This window comes from Strix aluco, chromosome 22 (genome assembly GCF_031877795.1).
Source record: "Strix aluco isolate bStrAlu1 chromosome 22, bStrAlu1.hap1, whole genome shotgun sequence".
In the NCBI taxonomy this organism is placed as follows: Eukaryota; Metazoa; Chordata; class Aves; order Strigiformes; family Strigidae; genus Strix; species Strix aluco.
In genome coordinates, this window is record NC_133952.1 from 5,861,654 (window position 1) to 5,882,177 (window position 20,524).

At 39.9% G+C, this 20,524-nt stretch overlaps 2 protein-coding genes across 8 annotated transcripts in view; one reads left to right on the forward strand and one right to left on the reverse strand.

Annotated features, from left to right (window-relative positions):
- MTOR (mechanistic target of rapamycin kinase) overlaps positions 1–20,524 on the reverse strand; it is a 66,760-nt gene that overhangs the window by 26,000 nt on the left and 20,236 nt on the right. For all 6 annotated transcript variants that reach the window (XM_074847820.1, XM_074847818.1, XM_074847817.1 and 3 more), the window contains 2 exons: positions 4,112–4,187; positions 2,047–2,186 (listed from right to left, as the gene is read on the reverse strand). In XM_074847820.1, the coding sequence (XP_074703921.1) occupies positions 2,047–2,186; positions 4,112–4,187 (216 nt within the window). The remainder of the gene's footprint in view (positions 1–2,046; positions 2,187–4,111; positions 4,188–20,524) is intronic.
- On the forward strand, positions 13,528–19,899 carry ANGPTL7 (angiopoietin like 7). 2 transcript variants are annotated; one of them, XM_074848118.1, is made up of 5 exons: positions 13,528–13,959; positions 15,651–15,754; positions 16,077–16,271; positions 17,118–17,316; positions 18,323–19,899. In XM_074848118.1, the coding sequence occupies exons 1-5, from the start codon at positions 13,581–13,583 to the stop codon at positions 18,490–18,492; spliced, it is 1,047 nt and encodes a 348-aa protein (XP_074704219.1). In that variant the 5' UTR covers positions 13,528–13,580; the 3' UTR covers positions 18,493–19,899. The 2 variants fall into 2 exon arrangements, with proteins under 2 accessions (XP_074704219.1, XP_074704220.1); XM_074848119.1 differs by having other exon boundaries at positions 15,654–15,754.

The following is a 20,524-nucleotide window of genomic DNA, read 5'->3' on the forward strand; positions in this document are numbered from 1 at the left end:
CATTGTCAAGTTTGAAGACAGAGACTAGAGAATCAATGCTGCTGTAACCTAGTATGAAGACTTGTCATGGCAAGATCTCAGAGGGGATCTGAATCTTTCATCTCCAGTGGAGAGGAAGCATCAGGATTTTTCATATTATTTCTTTTAAATCAACTGTGAATGCTCCATTAATCAAACCAATTACTGTGGGTGTTGCAGTTCCAGAATTTCTCAGGCTGGATACTCTGTAGCAGTGGAATAGCTGCCAACTGTGAGGGAGGCCAACTTGCCTTCGCGACTGTCATCCTCTCCCCTCCCAAAAGGAAGGGGAGTTAGTCAAACAGAACCGATGGGCTGCCATGGGCAAGACAGTCATTCTGACAGCTTAACGGTCCAGGAGAAAATAAAACCACCTCAAAACAAATGAAAACCCAAGCCAAACCTAGCAATAGCAGTAAATCGGGACCTCATAGATGCTAATAAAGTAGTATGGCTCTTGCAGACATAACTACATCAGGATACAAATGGCTAAGAATATTTTGGCTGTACTTTCAAAACGTCACTGCACAGAGTACTGAGATAATGATGCTGCATAATATCAGTTCTAGATTAACTGTCATATTTTGCCAAGCAGATTCCAGCAGCACAAATAATCAAGTTGAACACTCCTGAAGAATATCAGCAGTCAAACCATGGGATCCTCAGTCTCAGCGTGTCTCTATAGTCAGTTGCAAGGTAGCAGACAGCACTTTGCAAAGGCACGTCTCAATTTGAAAAAACATCTGGCAGACAGAGACACAACAGCAAGCACACAGATCTTTGTGAGATTGTGATTGCTCTCATCACTGCAGACTCTCAATAGATGCATAATAGCTAGCTCCAACAGAAGAAAAGCATCCTTTTGTAACATATTTGTCACTGATATGTGAAGAAGTAGGAGGTTCAGAGAGGACGCTTTACACAAATACATGTCCTGCAGGAGGGAGGGAGAAATCTACTTTTCCTACTGAAAAAAGCTACGCCCAGTATGCCTCACCCTCATCTAGAAACAAAAAGGGCAGAAAAATGCTGTCAGAATTAGGTTTCTCAAACAGCTCTGTTTCTCTAACAGTAAAATGACTTTAGTGAAGAGGAATCTCCTTACTCTGTGCCATCCCATGGGTTCACGTCAGGACCCATCAGGAGAGAGCTCTAGTGACATGAAAAGTTCAGTAGAAAGGCGGAACCTGGACCAAATCACATATGCCCCTGGGTAGAACTGCATGCTACAGTGCACAGGATGCCTTCTCCAATTATCTTCTTTGAATTGAAGTGAACAGAGAGAAAAAGAAAAGCCCCCAGTTAACTAGAAAGTTTTAAGTCCCTACCAGCTCACTCTCTCACAAAAACTGACTCTAATCAGTTACATGTTGACAACACATATTTAACACAGAGTTTGAAATACCAAATGTCCACAAAGACAATGCTTAATGAATGCTAAAAAAAGAGTAATAATGAAAAAGTCAGCCATCTACAGGATGGGCAAAAGGGTTTTAAAGTGGGAGTAATTTATTTGGCATAATCTTACATCCAGGTGACTATTGGGAAGCAGACAATTTCACTTGTGCAAAAGACCATGCATTCTGGATAGGCATAGGTCTGACCATGAACAAATACAGAAATCTCTCATGTTTTAATCAGAGTTTAAAAAGGAAGGCCACAACAAGCTCCTTTTATGATTGTTTTTGACAAGTGCTGCTCAGTTAATTTTTCTGGAGAGGTCCCCTCTATTTACAATTTCCTCCTGTTACAAATGGATTGATCTGATCATAAGACTGCAGATTCTCTTTCAGAGAGACCTTAACTTATTAGATGGCCCATCCCAAAAGACTTAGAGATGTTATTACCAATTCTGACTTCAATGAACAAAGTGAGAAGTCACTGGAAATACTCAAGCTATTAAGCAAACAGGAGTAAATAGGAATTCACGCAAAAAAAAATTTCACCTGGATGACAGCATCCAGAGAAGAGTTAGGCACCATTTTTAAAAGCACCATTTTCCTCAGTCTTCAGGTATTCCCCTCTTACCATTCACCAAGTGCTTCCAAGCAACGCATCCGCCCTAGCATCAGCTCAGGATCATCTTTGTTTGTGTCCATCTTTTTGTCATAGGCCACCAGGGCATCTTCCCATTCATGAAGCTTTTCATACCAGGTAGCTTGAATTTCCTACAGGGGGGGGAAAAAAAAAAAAATCAGAATAAACAGTGGGATTAACATTCCTCATTCTATATTAACTACCACAGCTTTTCCTGAAAAAATCTGTGTCTGTGGTGTTCACTTAGCCCTTTTTTCATTCTAAATATCCTCATGGAATTCTACAATACAGAGAAAAACCTTGAGCTAGTGCAAAAACAGGAATCCTGAGTATTGCTTAACCTGCACAGAAATGAATTCAGGTTTACCAGAGGTATCAGTCAACCCCTATTCAGTGACACTGAAATACTAGCTCAGTAGCTGGTGCTTTTCTTTTTGGAGAGGGGGAGTGAGTGGAATAGGAAAAAGGGTAAACCTATAAAATATTCACTTCCCATTATTGCACATGCTTGCATTTAAACAAGAACAGTCCTGTGTTTGGGAATGGAGTGACTAACTGGAAAAAAAACCCCAAAACAAACAGTACACTATGTGTCTGGCTATTGCTAGGCCATTTTTTAATACAGCAGGTAGTATGATGTTGGGGTCTAATCACAGCCCTCACAAGTAAAGGCTGTGGTTTGTAACAAAGACTTTAAAAGTAAGCCAAGCAATGATCCTTATCAGCTGCACAAACTTTTCTTCAGCCTTTGTTTCGAGATTTTGTTTCTAATTTTCAAGAAATAAAATGCCTTAATATTTTTTCCATACTTATCTCTGCCAATGTTTTTCTGCTCAGTCCTTGGCAGCTCATGTCTTGACATAGGCTGCAGAATAGATTCTTTTCCCAGCCCTGTGGGCAGGGTCAGTATAAACCATGTTCTGCATGCCAGGTCCTCCACTTTTATACACCAGCCTTTTAACTTCTCCGCTCAGTCATAATATTTCAAGTAAGTTCCTGAAAGTAGACCTCACAGCTCCTCTTCATTTCTTTTCACTGCCTATTCTGGCAAACTCTGTGTTTTGAACTACATTTACTGCTAGAACTACATTACTGCTAAAGAGTGAGGTCAGAATCAGGTAACAGAGCTCTGCTCTATCCACCCAAAGAACCATAAGAACCTGCAAATATGTTCTGAAGTCCTTCTCCCAGAAAGGACTTTTTTTCCAGCCTAGGTCAAAACCACACATAATCCTGCACCAAAAGAATTCCACCATTTTGTGCTCATACCTGTTCCCACTTTCTAGTGATTCCTAATGAAAGAGGTTAATCTACTGTGCTTCTGGGGCTGCCTTCCTTTTCCCAATCACCCTAAGGCACTGCAGGAATTATCATTGAAAAAATCATCTTTTTAACAGAGTAGACTTGGCAGCAGAGCATAAATGCTTTAGTTCCTGAATACAAATTAAATGCTTATAAAAAAGAAGAGAGGAAGAAAGGTAAGTCATGCAGAGAAAGACCCAGAACAAATGCAGAATGGGATTATTTTATTTCTGTGAGCAGTAAAAATTGTAAGGGAATAGCTAATCTGCTGTTCTAAATAATATCTGTGAACTCTCCAACAGGTTCATGTGCCTCCTGGATGAGTGAGGCTAGAGGCACAACTTCCATTAAATCCTTACCTGGAAGGTGTTGATGCAGTTTCTCAAAAACCCTCAAGCATTTAAAGCTTAGAACAGGAACTTACTCCCTCCCTTCCTATCTTCTAAATAAAATGACTTATTTTCTAAAGTTGCTAGTTCCCCACAGCTGCATTTAGTGTCAACAATACTGCTAAAGTCTCCTCCAAGTCAGGTTCTTGCAGCCTTCCGCAGCTATCCTAGCTGTATGCAGAGCACCCCCATAGGCAGCAAGGCACCTTCCGTATGAACGGGGCAGTATTATGGGCAGGGATCAAACCTCAATATGATTGAAAAAACACACCACCACCATATACCACACGCACAAAGACATCAAAAAAACCTCCAAGAAACATGAAAACATAAGACATGAAGAAGAGTTATCCAGCAGGACTCACCAGCTCCCCAAAGTGCTTCATGGCATATTCCAGTACCCCAGCAGCTGCTTCTGGCTGTTGCAGTTTATTGTTAATACTGAAAAGGTAGGAAGAGAAAGACCATTTAACACAGTTGGCAATTATTAGGGGCTGGTATGAGCTTCTGCTTGATAATACCAAGCTCTATCCTATCATTTAGAAATACCAATGGAACACCCTCCTTTTTCTTTAAAACTTTCAAGTGAATGATTAGACTACATAAGACACACAGTGATTACATATTTGCAAAACAAGAGGTGCACACATATTCTCTGCACATATTCTCAAGATTTGTTACATGAAACAGTGTTCTATATGATTATCAATTCTAAATAGCAGCCTGCATAGGGAGAAGAACAGCTGCCAATAGTTTGAAAGCCATAATTTCTCAAACAGCTACACTTAAGAGCTTTACAGTTCTGAATCTTTCCCCTTTCTCTTAAGCAGACCGCCCATTCCTTTAAAAATCAGAGTAGAGATTTTAATGATCCAGGAAACAATCATTAGAACAGTTGACAAATGTCACCAGGAACACACACAAAAAGCTTGCAACCCTACTTTCAGTTTCATGTTTTATATAATGCCTCTGCACTGGTACTAACCAGTGCTGGTGCTCTTCTCTCTCTGGTTTTCAAGAACATGCCAGAAACTCCTGCCATCACAACCAGTCCTCATTCTGTACCAGTGAGGCACCCTGATTTGCAAGGGCAGCTGAATTTTGTGAAGCACAAGCAAATGGGCTACTCATGAGCCTGGTTCTCCAGTTCAGCAACATCATCTACGGCTATTCTCTTAAATAATTTCTATTTCACATTGTTTTTCTAATCTTACTATCAGAAATAGCTCTGTCTGCACATTGGTGCTTGGTGATCAGTGCTTTTGCTAAACCCCAATGTAATGAGGAAATAAACTTTTTATAAAGCTCCTGTTATTTTATAAAGCTTATTTACAGTCTCTGGCTCATTGCTCTCCTCTTTCCCTAGTGGTGCTGGAGAACAAGAAGTGCAAGTTGTTCAAAGCAACGTCACAACACCTGAGCATGCTACAACGCACGCTACAGTCCAGTATTAATACTAGTTAACATTTGGAATGGAAACAGCATAACCTAACAAAACATGTCAACTGAGAGCAACGTAAAGAGACTTTCAATGGTATTTGAATATACTGCAACAGATACAGGCAGCTTTCAGAAATGTCCCTTCTTGTCTGCTATCATCAGAATGATTGCGTATTCTTCCCTCCATGAGAGGCCTGTTGATCAGTAAGAGACAAGGAAATCTATAGTATTAAAGGTAGTACTCTAAACAGACAAAAGAGGGAAAATTTTCAAATGGGTGCTGTATTTCTTCTGTCTGTGGAAGTTTCCTGACAACTAAAGAACCAAGCTCCTAGACACACTCTGCATATCTGGGAAGGTGAAGTAAAATACTCTTGGAAATAGGACCTCAGAATGGCTTGAGCTCAAATCAGATTTAGTCAGGCTATGAATGCACCATAATCACAGTTCAAGAGAGGCACCCAAAAATGGGAAGCACTTGCATGCCTTTTTTTAGCAAGATAGTCAAAGAACATACTACTTCCATGCTTCCCCAGGGAAAGCTATGCAGCAGTGCCTCCTAAAAGTGATAAATGGCTGTCACATCTCATATCCTGAAAATTTAGAGCCACTGGCAGACACATCACTTCAGCATGTCAGACAGTTAATTACTTCCAACTTATCTTTCTTGTCAATGCTTCCTGACAAAATTGGCCATTATCTTTTATTCTTCAACAATTAACACTGCTCTTTTGCTGATGGTGCCTGGTGCACTCAATTACTCTTTTTTTTTGTTTCGTATTTCTTGGCTGTCCAAAGTAGAATTAAATGTTTCAAAGCTGTCTATGGCTAGGTTTAAGCAAAGGGAGGGGAAAGAAGGGAAGAGGAAGGAGAAGGACTTTGATTTAAAAGAATACGCAGCAGTAGATATAATACTGCCTTGTCATTATTAATCATAAATTACTCTCTTGTAACAAATGATCTAGCCCACACAGTGAGTAAAGATAGGTAATTTCGTGGACTAGGATAAGGCACTGACTGGGAAGTCTCCTGTCAATTATTTCATGTTTTGACATATCACATTAAAATAGCATATACACAAAATGGGGGGAGAGGGGAGCAACAACATTCACTGCTTTGGCAGAAATAGAGCTAAACAGAGAAATACAACTGTCAGTTGTACAAAAATCCCTCCAAAGCAAGACTCATGCATCAAAGCAGGCTGTATTAATATGGCTGAACATTCACTGATGTATTTCTTCAGAGTAATGAAATCTTGGTAATCACTGCATCATTTTGCTATCCAGTTTTACAGGCTAAGGGAAACACAGCTGTTTGTGGATTAAGTTCTGATCTTGTGTTTTGGAGGTTTTTTGTTTGTTTTGAAAGACCTCAGATTTCTGCTTTTTCTCATCTGCTGGATTCAGCATGCTCTGAGTGTTGGAAGTATATTGACAGTTCCCAAAAATCACTACTACCACAGCTGACTGGAATGTATTTTCAACAGACCCACAACTCTCTGCATACAAATTCTCTGAGAGTGGGCCTGAAGATTGTACTTCTTTTGTAAAAACATTTCCACACGGACTCCTGTTAACACATTCAATACACATATTTAGAAATCGTGGCATTCTGTGCTTCCCTACCCTTTCACCTTCCTACCATTAAGGCATTGCCTCTCTCCCTGCAGATCTGATGAGGTCTGTGCCCAGGCAGAATCATCTTAAATTTTATTTTAACAGCACTACGTAGCTGTTTTCTAGTTATTGTGCTGGAGCCTGGACAGAATGAACAACACTACCCAAAAGCATCCAGGCACACAGACAAGGCCCTGAAGGACTAATATTCCAGCCAGGCAGAGTTGCCAGGGGGTTTTAGTCACAGTGTTGCTGCTGGAAATCACGGCAGTTTACCGGATTAGAATCAGGGGGATAGATTTCTCCTTGTATCTGGAAAAAGATAACTACAAAATCTTTCTTGATTAAAGGAGAGGTGGGTAAACATCTCTCAAGATAGAAACAATGCTGCTGGCTAACTCAGCAGACTGTAACTTAAGTCTTTGTTTACTGGGTTGTGTCCTTCCTGTTGTTCCCAATTCAGGATACTATGAAGTTTAATATTAAGGTGAAGATCAATTGTTCTCCACATCCACTGAAAGTAGAACATATTTATCTGTTCCTTTTAGTTTAGAAGCTAGAAAAAAGCCACCACTACCACCTACTTTACTTGAAGGCTCAGAAGCAGGCCATAAAAGATGGCTACTCTATCTCCTTACTTGAAAGTTTTTAAGTTTGGTAGGTCATAGGTTACATATGCCATTTTTCAGGAAAGGCCTAAGTATTCAGCTATGCTGGACTGGCAGTTTTCCAGTATTAATACTCAAGTAAAATATTGCAAAATTATATTTTTCAAATGCCACATGTACATAAAATCTTCTGAAACTATTTCAAGACAGAGCTGTCCTCATGTTTGCAGGTAGACTCTTAAAATGGGAGTCCACAGAAATAACAAGATTGCCTAAGTCATATCAACAAGATTTTGATATAGTTTGAACTAATGTAATAATTTCACTGTTTAATACCCACCATTTTATTTCACATTTTATGCAATAAACAAAGTGATTAGAAGAAACAACAAAGCAACATTACCGTCCTTGTATTTTCCTTCAGAATGAGGATTACTTAGTTGTAAAACTGATTTTCATCAATGAAGTTTTGTATGAGTTTGGCTCACCTGGACTCACTGCATAATTACATAATGCAGCACAGTAGAATTAAAATTGATGTCAATCACATTTAGAAAAGCATTAATTCCTATATTCCAAGTGCACAATCTTCAGCAGCTGTAATGGGCAGCTGGATAAGGAAATGAGACTGGCACAGAAAGCTTTGTGAGAAGACAATTAAAGTCAAGATTATAGATAATTTCCCCCCCTGTTTATTAATCAATATCTATACTGTAGCCAGGCTAATATCCAATCCTCCTGCCCAACCCCAACCTATTTGTAGCACTTGATCATGACGAGTGGGATATTAAAAAGTGACAAGCCACCTAATGAAAAAAATTTGTAGGGATGGAATGACAGTAATTGAACAAAGTGACTACCCTTGGCAAATTCCCTGATATAAAAATCTTGGTCAAAAATTTTAGATCTTTGAATTTTATTAGTAGTGAAAGGTTAGATGTGCAAAGGACTAAAATGTAGCACGCTAAGCTAGAATCACAAAAAAAGAACACTATTTAAGAGAAATATACTCCTATTGTTTGTATATTATAAAGGCTATTTAAACAGAAATCAGACATGAACTGGAAATGAAAACCAACTTTACTGCCTTCAGTAGGAAGGGTGCTCAAGTGATGGACTTTTCTCCTCCACAAACCCCAGGCATAGATGTCTAATGTTTACCAGAAATATTCTCTTTCATACAGTCCTGGGAGCTTTCCAGTCTTCCATTATCTTTGAGGGTGTCTCACAATATTCTCTGTCACTCAAAAGATATTAAATCTTCAAGAACTCAGAAGTAAAAGACTAGATCCTTACCTACCTTTCCATAAAAATGAAAAACTTTCTTTTAACAGAGCCTTTTCAGGAGATCCCAAGCCTATCTGTGAGGGCACACACACATTCCCTATTGCCGGAAAACATCTCAAAACTTGGTAGAGAAACCTTGTTTTTCCAATAAAGCAGCTTGTGTGCAAAGTCTAGTCAAGAAGCCAAACTCTTTTTTTTTAGTCTCCCCAAGTTTGTTTAAAAAGCTCCTCTATGTCACAGATTCTACCAACCCAAGTCAAGCCTGTTTTTCCTTCTGAAGAAGTGCTGAGAGCTTGCTTCTGGGATTAGAAGTGGAAGGCACTGCTCCTCTGTGGATACTCTGGGGAACAGATAATCCTCTGGCACAAGGAACTGGCTGTGTTGGCCTGTTTCCCCAGTTTTACAGTTTATTTGTTTTCAGGCATCTCTGAGTCCTTGATTCAGTAAACCTCAGAAAACTACTAATTGCCCCCAGAACAACTCCAAAGCCCAATGCATTTCCATCATGCCACTAAAAATTATTCCCATGCTGGGAACAAATACGTTTGAGAAACCAATACCAGCAAAGAGCTGTTTTCAATAAACAGTTGTGATGAGTGACAGCTTAGAGGCCAGGGTGGCAGCCCCTTCAGCCTTTCACAGCAAGGGTGTACCACCTTGCTCACAGGCATTAAAACTGGCCAAATTTCCACTCTTGATATAAATGCTTGCAAATTGAATAAAAACTTTCATGAGATTTGAAAGGAAAAGCAGTAAAAACTGTTACAATAAAATTCTTAGCCCACCCTGCTGCTCAGACTGCAAAAAGTTTTCTATCACCTATTCTTTATTAACCAGATTCAGTGAAGGCAGAGAAGAAAAACATTGCCAAGGAAGATGATAGCAGAAAAAGGTGAAACAGAGCCAGAGTCTTTGTGTATTGGTTATGCAAAGAAGTGATACATTATATAAAAAAAAAAAAAATCACAAATAATTGTAGGAAGTATCAGTGTTTTGTTTCTCATCAGGCCCTCTCATTTGTTCTACCTGTTCCTATATAACTTCAGAGATTTACAATAAGTATTTGCAGAAGACAATTTTATTTTGTCTTTATTAGGGATTTAGTCATTACTGTAAAGCTATAGCAGAGCGAATGTTAGAACATTTATGAGCATCTCCAAAGCCAGAGGTGAACAGTTTCACGGTTCCTGGGAGGGGAAAGCAGTATTCCACAGAGCTTCGACAAAGCATGGACTCCTGTGATCAGCCAGGAGAGCGCTGATGAGAGCCTCTGCCATCTCAGCAAGCACCAGGAATGCTAGATTCTAAGCATTTGCCGGATGCCTATTAAGGGTTTTGCAACGACTGGCTACCAAATAAATAGCCACAGGGCACTGAGCTCTTCTTCTTGTCTCAGCTTCACATACACCTGCCAGAACAGCTTCCCAGACAAGGCAGTCATTTAAACCCACCTCTGATTTAATCTGGCCCTCCAGCTACAAGAGATATCTGGTTCTAATCAAGTAATACTAATATACTTGAATTTGGTAACATCAACCAACATTATAAGCATAGGGTACATATTAACTGCAACCATGTTTAGACTCAATTCTCCCAACCATTTCAAACATACATCATTACCAAAGTCAAAAAGAATTTGCCTCATGCTCTTGACTTTAGATCTCATCCTTTTAGCTATCATGTAGCAGAATATTTTCACATACAAAATATAATGGAGGGAAACTAGGGCAATGGATTTCAGACCAAATGATACTCAATTTCTCTATCAGTATTGCGGGAAAAAAAATAGGACTAGGACCCATTCAGTAATCACACAACTAGTTTCTCTCTAGCTTTGCCCAAAACTATGCCTCTTTCCAAAAAGAGAACAGGATCCTGAATTCAAGTTGTAAGTACACTAGTACATAACAATGGAAGAGTTTCCTACAGACTGTCAACTTCTACAGCTGACCTAATTTGGCAATGACTAGCATCAGTAGCTATTGCTGCTTAAGTGACTATACTCAGTTCTCCATGCAACAGGGAAAGATTCATCTTTCAAATACTCATAAAGTAGTCAAATTCCATTAAAGCTAAGGTCTCTGCCAAGAGAGATCTGTCTGCCCAAATCTCTCTTAATGCTTCCTCAAAAGTAATGACAGATGGGAAGATTTGTGCTCTTTTCCATTCCTGCATAATACGTCTGTTGTCACCCCCTCAGAATAAAGTGAGAGAACAAAAAAGTATTATCTGTGTTTTAAAACAGGTAAAATCAAAATACACAAGAAAAAGATGGCTTGCATTAGGATACGCAAATCAGAGGCTGAACCCAAAATAAAACCCTAGCTGTCTCGTTTCCAATTAAATACTCCAGTTTAGAGAGGGGATTCGGAGGCCCTTCTGCACTGTTTTATAACATCTGTGTGCAACAGAGTTTGGCTGAATCTCAGATCCTTCCAGAATTTGTATCAAGAGGAAATGTATGGACCTACAAGTGGCTCCCCTCTTCCACATCTGCCCCTCATGATGTGAGTGTGTGTGAAATTCAGACTGCACAAGACAGAAGAGTTATGGTGAGTGAGAGCAGAATGGAACAAAGTCCTGTGTAACACAATGGGGGTGTCAGTAGAGTGGCTTTTTGGGGCAGAGAAGCCAGAGTGTGGACTGTCCTATTCTTTATTCCAACTTCAACAAAAACATGTTTCTCATCAGAGGAAGCCTGAGAAGAATTTGCCCCTGGGAATGACAGAAGCTCCAGCTGGAAGAGGGCTCAGACAGGATTAGAGGCAGAACAAAAAGGTCAGGCTTTCATCTATGTGCAGTGGCACTTTCTGGTCTGAAGTATAAAAAGCAATTTTGCTATGGAAGGTTTCTGGAATGTCCATGACAAAAACGTGACTGAAGCCTACGGTCTGCTGTGGAGGTATCCTCAGTATTTTAATCAAATTGTACTTGCATATCTCTGGTAATATGTCAGGTCACCAATACCACACAGTAGCCTCACCAGCTGATGCTACGGACTACAGAGGTTTCTGTCTGAAATACAGCACACAGGCAGCCACCCACAATGAAACTCAAGACGCTCACACACTGCCAACCTCCTTCAAAAGATCCCCTCTTCCTCCTCTAAGAAAATTCAGGTTTATGAAACATATGTATTCATATTCTGCCCCTTCAGTGCTTTGATGCCTTCATCTTCCTAAATCTTTGCACCCTGTGGGGTCTCTCAATGCTGTTCTGCAGATTAGCCAGCTGTGGTGCAAACCGGAGTCAGAAACAAAGCATTTAGCAGCAAGTGTAACAAAGCTAAGGAGGAAGAGAAACTGCACCAACAAGAAATTGTGCTTCCTATTTCTCTAAAAGTGTGTATCAGATCAGCAAGGCTTTTCTAATCTTTTCTAATTAAGCAGAAATACAGCAGCCACTTTGGATCAGCAAAAGAAGTCTAGATAGGATAGTATGTCCCAGTTGGGTTTGTCCTAATTTTCTTTGTAAAACAAGCAAGATTAGCTTTCTTTTGTTTTCTTGGACACCAAGAAGCTTTCATGGCATTTACCCCAGGAGCAGATACATAAATCATTTACTCCTCTATTTGCATCTTATCTCTGCCAGTTACCACAATCAGAAACTTTGCAGGAAGATGCAAGAACCCACATGTCAGGCAATTACAGAGCAGCTGGCCTGTGGAGAAACAACTTATGCGTAAGGATCTAGAACAACAGTTGCAGACCTTTTGCAAAAGGTTGCACTGCTGCTGAAACAATTCTACTTTGGGATCAAACAGCTATAATCAACTTTTGAATTGCTAAAAGATATAAAAGAGAAAACTGGAAGTTGCTATCTCAGTGAGCTGCTCCTTAACCTCCGAATGTCTGAAGATTTAAGATTTATTCTTAAATCTCCATTTTATCTAACTGTGGACATTTTAATTACCCACAGATTTTCCTCTCTTAAAACCCTGTTAATAAACTGGCCTCCATGATACTAGAGTTAGATCACATGCCCTGTAAAACCCATCTCTTGTCAATCTTAACTAGACTGTCTTTCAGCATTACTTAATGTCCTTTTGCTTGTCCACTATGAGTACAGAGGCATAGCTTTGGACTTACATATTTTGCAGGCTTCTTTCCATCCCACCCTGAGATATTCCATCTCTAAAAAGAACAGCACTGAATCCTACAAAACAAAGTGCAGAGGCACCAGTGTCCTGAGAGAGGAGGGTTAGATGCTGAACTGATGAATTTTCTAAAATATTACCTAAATTAAGAAATACAGCAGAGTTACCCCCTACAGCTTCTGGGGAATATATTAGTAGGACTTGTTGCAGCTAGGGCTACCTACTACGGAGTTACCTTCTTTGAACTTTTATAAACTCATCCTGTTTGGACAGCCCTTTCACATTCCGGACCTCTAACACTTTTATGTTATTGAAGTGCCAGAACTAGTCACCAAGAGGGCTACAATCCAATAGGCAATAATTGCTGGAAACTCTCCTCATTTCCGAGCTCTCTCCCACACCCCTTCAAAACAGAACTGAGTGAAGTCTCTCGTGCTCTTCCCAACCTTTCCTGGCTGAAACCTGTTCCAATTTCACCCTGTAGACACCTGATATGAACAGATGAACTGGGAGGGGCCAGAAAACTCTTCATAGCTTCAGGAGGGTGGAGGTAAACAGAAGAATAGTATATAAGATGCTTTGAGACAGACTTCCAAAGTGCATAGACTCTGACAGGAGGGGTCTGAAAAAAAAGCTACTTCTTCAGGCTCCACCTTCGGAGACTCACTTCATTGGAAGAAAGCTAGGTATCAGTCTGCTGTAGCACTTGCAGAAAATTTCATACCTACCCCAGCTGCATTCAGCCTACCCGCAGTCAGCTGGAAGTTTTCTGTTGCTGTAAGCAAAAATGCCAGCAAGATCCACTGCTCAGCTGGCATGGCTCTGCATTGTCACTGTGTCTGTGGCAATCTATCCAGCACTGCTGCAGAAGCCTCCTAAAAGGAGAACAATCAATGGGAATGCACAGTCCAAGATGACAGGCTGCTGCGATGAGATTAAGGAGCTCAAGTTGCAGGTAGCCAACCTGAGCAGAATGCTGCAGGAGCTGAGCAAGAAGCAGGAAGGTGACTGGGTGAACGTGGTCATGCAGGTGATGGAGCTGGAAGGGAGCACCAAGCAGATGGAGTCCCGCCTCATTGATGCTGAGAGCAAATACTCCGAAATGAACAACCAGATAGATATCATGCAACTCCAGGCAGCTCAGACGGTCACACAAACTTCAGCTGGTAAGGAGGGAGTCACCAAGCTCCCAGATACACCTCTTAATGCACAGAATGAACTAATGACTAGTTCTTAATGCTAGCATGTCCCACTAACGTGATTAGCCAGTATGCATACTGAATACTTCTGCTTAAAGTACTTCTGTAAGTACTGAGTTCCTGAAAAAAATAGCTTGAATTCATCTGTCAGAAGTCCAAAGAACCAGCTGTATTTTAATATCTGTAGGTCTGTTATCAGAGAGTGGAAAAACTCAACAGGTACTGTATTTGTACAGGGAGAAACTCAGCCTAATATTTCATTTTCTGAGCACTACAGCACCAATCCAAAAAGAAAGGGAGCTGGCTCTGTCAGGGAATGGCTCTGGCAGTAATAGTCTCTGAGTTCACTGTGCTGACAGGGGACTACAAGTTGGTAAAACAATTAGAAATGCTCTCCAAGCATTACTGGAGATTTGTAATTGTATCTTTATGACTATCTCTGAACTCAAGTAAAAGAGTGATTCATTATTTGAATGATAATTCTCAAAAATTCAAGACTGTAGATGATGCAAGATGCAAACTGTGATATAAGCCTAGCCAGAACACAGTTAAATTGTTCAAAATTCTCTTTTCCCTGAGGGAAAATTTCACTGCATGCAGTGATTGCACAGGCCTGTACTAAACACGGAATGCAGGTGCATTTTGTAGGTCAGCTACCTGCAAAGCCACTTCCAGAAGAAAGTGTAAATTTTGTTGACTTTTCTCTTAAAATGAAATTCACTGCAACAAGTTTAAAACTTCCTTAAAAAGAAACTGCTGTTGTCTGGGATGACCGGGTTTGCCAAAAGACTTCATTTGGATATCTTTTTTTTAAATTTGAAGGAAAAACTTCTAAATCTATTTACTAAATTCTTCTTACAAAAAATTCCACTTGGCTGGTTTTGACACACCACTGTTTACAGTAGGTCTTAAACAAAAATTATACCATAACAAATCTCTTTGGAGCTGTAGTTAAGGTTTGGAAAAAATACAGTAACACACAGAAGAAACTGACCCAGAAGATATTTAAAACAGATGCATCTCACCTCACCAGGTAAGAGACATTCAGTCTGTACTCAACTGAAAACTGTCAGAATGGATAAAGCCCTGCTTCAGCTAGTTTCTCTTCCTCAGAAGAACAGCTGTGCATTTTACCATCTTCAAGCCAGCTCCTACATCAGGAGGAAGGGAGGCTTGCAGAGACTGACAGATTGACGACAGCTAAAAGCCACCATCTCTGTCCCAGGCTCTAGTGCAAGAAGTGCTAAGCATAGATGCCTCATCCACAAACTCGCCTAGCCTGTTCAAGTTCACAATCAAAACAGGCATCTGGCAGCAGATCTAGCCATTCTATTAGATAAGCATTTATTATTTGGAGGTGACAGGACAGGACACAGCAAATATGTACCTTTTTACCTTCCAGCATAGACACACAGAGTAGCAATGTGAAAAGAAATAGGGATGTCTCTTTGGATAGGAAAGGGGAAAAAAAAGTCCTACTGCTACAACCTCTTTTTCCAATGCACGCGCTGATCACAATTAAAGCATTTCAGGAAAACGTTAGACTTGTGGGAAGTCTTCTTCACTTAATTACTCCTTGTATTACAAACTAAGCTTTACAGAAATCACAGAGGGGAGTTCTTGCTGTTCAGATTCTTACTTTCTGGTTCTGATTCAAGTAGACGCTGTCTATGACTGCTCATCCCTTTACCAGAAGAACTACCGAATCTCTGGTGTTTACAAGCTACCTTCTGATGAATTTTTGGGGAGTCCAGATCTGGAGGTAAGGATGTCAAGTACACAATATATATTACATGCCTTTTCAAATATAATCAAGAAATACTTATCTACCAGAGATGAAAAGAGCACATACTGAGCTATGATACCCTGCACTTTGAATCAGCATCTTTATGTAGGCAAACTTCAAGGCAGGAAAAAGTGTACATTTAAGAGGGAAAAAAGAAAAAGGGTTCATTTAACAAATTTTCTCCAAGACTTTTAATCAAAATAGGAATTTCTTCAAGCTGTGAAATCTGAAACAATGTCTTGGCTTGTGTTACGAGAACTGAACCTTCCTAAGCGTACTGCCTTTTTTCCTGTTCTAGGTGTTCTGTGACATGGAGACAGATGGAGGCGGCTGGACTATCATCCAAAGACGTAAAGTTGGTTTGACATCTTTCAATAGGGACTGGAAACAATACAGGGAAGGATTTGGCAATATTCGTGGAGATTTTTGGCTGGGAAATGAAAATATCTACCGACTTTCAAGACGCCCCACTGTTCTGCGAGTGGAATTGGAGGTAATTAATAAGCTCTTAATTTCAGCAGCAAAAGGTTTTTTGTGCAAAGTGATTCTCTAGCAGCAGATACCATCTCCTGTTGATATAGGAGGCCCAAAGAATTTGCATGCTTTAATTGGAGAAGAGATAGGATAGACCTAGTGATACATTCAAGGACAAGACAGAATTATGTTCTCCACTCTGCAAAGTCAGTAGGACAACCTTCTCTCTGCATACAGACTATGTCTTAGGGACCGCATGGGGCTCTAGAAAATGCCATGGAACCCACTGCAGACAGAGATTTAACTGCTGACCACCTCAGATTTCAAGATTCAGAGAGATGGCCCACAAAGTTTTAAAGACTCCAAGACTTTTGCAGCACTTCCTTCCAGCTTGTGTACAAAAGAGTTTGCATTGTATTAACCCAAAACAATTTCTACAGTCCACTAGAGGCTTTGGATTGACTTAGACTACTTTATAGCTGGTACAATAACTTTGAGGGATGGGATATGTATAATGGAGAAAGTGAGCTGAAAGGCTTTATATCTAAAAGTCACTGTTTCAGAGAGGAAAAAAAATTACTTGAGGCAGCACAGGGAGACAAGGTGTTGAATGCAAGAGCTGCACACCAGGTTTCCATGCATATTGTTTAATACCAGTACAGTTAAGACTTGGAAATACAACGCTTTGCTCTGGAAAGATTCTTTGCCTTGACAGATAAGTTTCTGCAGTTTGAGATGGCAAAAAACTTGTGAAAAATCTAGGACTGAGAAAAGATATGCAACATGCACTGTATATAACCATAGATGGTGAAGTCTTTTCATAACTTCTAATTGGACCTTTTTTTTCTTCATTGTTCTGTGGCAGGATTGGGAAGGCAACATACGCTATGCGCAATATAAGCAATTCACCCTGAGCAACGAAATAAATAGCTATCGTCTTTTCGTGGGAAACTACACTGGCAACACAGGGCGTGACTCCCTGAGGTACCACAACAACACAGCCTTCAGCACGAAGGACAAGGACAATGATAAGTGCGTGGATGACTGTGCCCAGTTCCGTAAAGGTAAAACACAACCACAAAAAAAAAGAAAAAAATCTTCCTGTCCTGAAAGAGCGGCCTGGGTAATTTGTAGAGAGCTCAAGACTCCCTCTGTCCAAGTATCTGGATGGCAAATCAAGGGAGAGGTGACCCATTCTGGGACTTACACTTATGCTATGTGGGAAATCTGGCAGTTAAAGCTGATTTACACAGAGCCAGACTGTACATTATAGACATCAGTACTCTTCAAATGATTTAGAGTATGCTCTCATCTACACATACTGTTACCCAGCCCATTATCCATATCTGCTAATCTGCCAGCCTATCTCAATTCAGTGATGCAGGAAGTTATTCCTGCATATCTACAAGGCTTTTATTTTTTCTTATATTTTTATGAGGTTTCAATTCTAGTGTTAGCAACTTTTAATTATTCTCCTATATTCTTATCCTACACACACCTCAAGGTTCAACCTGAATTCTAATCTTTATTCCTATTAAAGAGTCTCTAATGAGGTTGCTCTCTTCACTCAATTTATTGTCTTTATATGAGTTCTGTCACAAAGATAATTGTCTTCACTCTGTTTTGCCCTTTATCCTTAATTTCCCCATTGTGCCCTCAGGCAACATGCAAATAAAATTGTTGATAACAGTCTAAAAATAGTACAGTTTACTTGCAGAGTCCAGAAACCTTTCAAACACCTTAAGATGGCCAAGCTAAGAACCCAAATTCATTTCCTATGCTAACTCTCAGAGTCAGAAACATGTCAAGGAAATATTCTAAGAGGAGTGAGCAACTAAATGAAAAGCTACTGGGCTAATTTGACTATGTAACCATAAAGCCTTTGTGCATTTAGTATGTAAAGTTTTGAATTTATCTGCAATCCCAGCTATTAGGGCCACAGGCTCCAGGGATTAAGTGATGCATTCTGGTCACTCTCCTTAGGAATGAGCAATAATTATTATTACTTAAAACAGGTACGTTTTGTATTAAATGGCTCACTAGGAAACTATTCATTCATTTTTTGAAAAGGTGGATATTGGTACAACTGCTGCACAGATTCCAATCTGAATGGGGTTTACTACCGCAAAGGAGAACACACCAAGAACATGGATGGCATCACCTGGTATGGATGGCATGGATCAACCTATTCGTTGAAGAGAGTGGAAATGAAGATCCGGCCAGAGGATTTCAAACCTTAGAGGGAACCAATATTTGATTGTACAGCTACATGATGCCACTGCACAGAAGGTGGGCAGCAGACAGATCAAAATCAGCCAAATAATTGTTCATTTCATCTATGCGCAACAGCTGCACACTGGCTACGCACACACACAAACACCAAGGCACAGTAAGTGCCAGCCACAGCCACTAGTGTTATCAGGGCTCAAACTTATTTCCTCCTAAGGCTCTTTCCAAAGGGAAAAATACTGTGTTAGGATAGGTTAGAACAGAATGCACTTACAGCACCTTCAGAAAACCTACTGGTGTGCTTTCACCAGCATTGTGAATAGTGGGTTGCCTTAGTATTAACCAGCCAGGCAGGGACTGAAAAAAGAAACCCTCCTTGTTGCCTTTCTTTCAGGGTCTAGAGCAAGCATTGCTGAGTAACTCCTTCCAAGAGGGACTCAACAAAAATTATACTCATTTCAAACCAGAGGAATCAGTCAGAAGCACCCCTGATGCACCTTTCTTTAGTGTATAGTAAGTAGCTTACCTTCCCGGGGGCGGGGGGGGGGGGGAATTTAAAAAAAAAAAAAAAAAAAAATCAAGCTCAGTTTTGGATTAATTAGTATTGCCTAGGTTGTCTCCTGAAGTTTTACTGCCATCTCCTGCTGCTGCCTCAAATAAGTCCCCAGAGGGCTGCACCCAGCAGATAGTAACCCTGGAGGAAGGATTTGTCCCATATGCTCTGTGGTGCTTATTCCTATCCACAGATCACCTAAAGGTTGATAAACCAGAAAGCAACTTTCTGGGCTGCCATAAAACTATGTTCAGGTTACAATGTAAGTGTGCTGTATGTCAGTAAGACTAAGAGAGATCAGCAGGTTAGCAAAAAAATCCAGACCCAGCCAAAAAACTCAACTCCAACACTTAAAACCACTGTATCCATGAGCAAAACACTAGTACACACCAGAGAATCCCTAAGTGCCAAAAGTTATTCAAACATAAGGGAATGTTTGCTGGCATACCATGCTGAGGAATATTAAAATCTGTTCTGAAAACTACCCCAGTTACAAGTTACCCAGAGATGTTATGTCAAAAATCAGTCTGTTTCTTCCTTACATAACACAGTGTTAAAAGTAACAGTTAAAAAAAGAGACTCCTCCTGTAGCCATACAGCTGTTTGAATATGTTGGAAAAGATAGTTATAGTTAATATATCTATTTTTATTCACCTTAAAGAGAGTTTGAATCTAATTTAAATTGTTCAGTCTTGTGTGAAATGGAAGAGAAAGGTGTCTCGGGAATTGTCTTACATATGTTTGACTATTCATACTGTAAATGGCAACAGTGTGGAACTATAGTTGGAACTATTTTAACTGTGGTCTATAAAATGGATTTTTAAAGGTTTCTAAACTTTTTCATCTCCAATAAATTGTCTTTCATTTTTAACCCTGCTTTATTTCAAGTCTTTGCTCCTTAACTTGCTTTTTGATACACAAAAGAAACAGCTGCAGAAGTGATTGCAGCCAAGAAAGGGAATACACTGAATTCTATATTTTCCTCAGAAAAACAAGAGAGGACAAATGATGAAAGAATAAAAGAGGGGAAAAAACAGGAAAGTGCAACTCCAAGGAAGTAGGAGGGCTAAAAAATTCACTGCATACAGACAAAGCGAAGTTTTTCCTCAACCAAAATCAATTTGTCCATCTCAAATGGCAGTTAACATTTCTGTGATAGGAAACTAAGATTCACATTTTAAAACATGTAGTTTAGTACCAAATCCTGTAAAGGTATTTCCATCTTTCCTGTTGACAAAGCTCAGGAAACAATACACTCTTGTTATAAAATCTTCTATTTGGTATATGAAGAATGAGACCTACTTAAGCTAGATGAGCAGAATTTGATAAGTAATTTTAATTTAATTATTTACATGTAGGTGTAGAAATCTCTCTCATCTAACTTACAATCACTCCATGACATCCCATACTGAACTTGAAGGGTGAGAGATAGAAATCAGAAGACTCCACTTTTTCCTGCACAACTTCCCACAGTCTCTATCATCATTTTA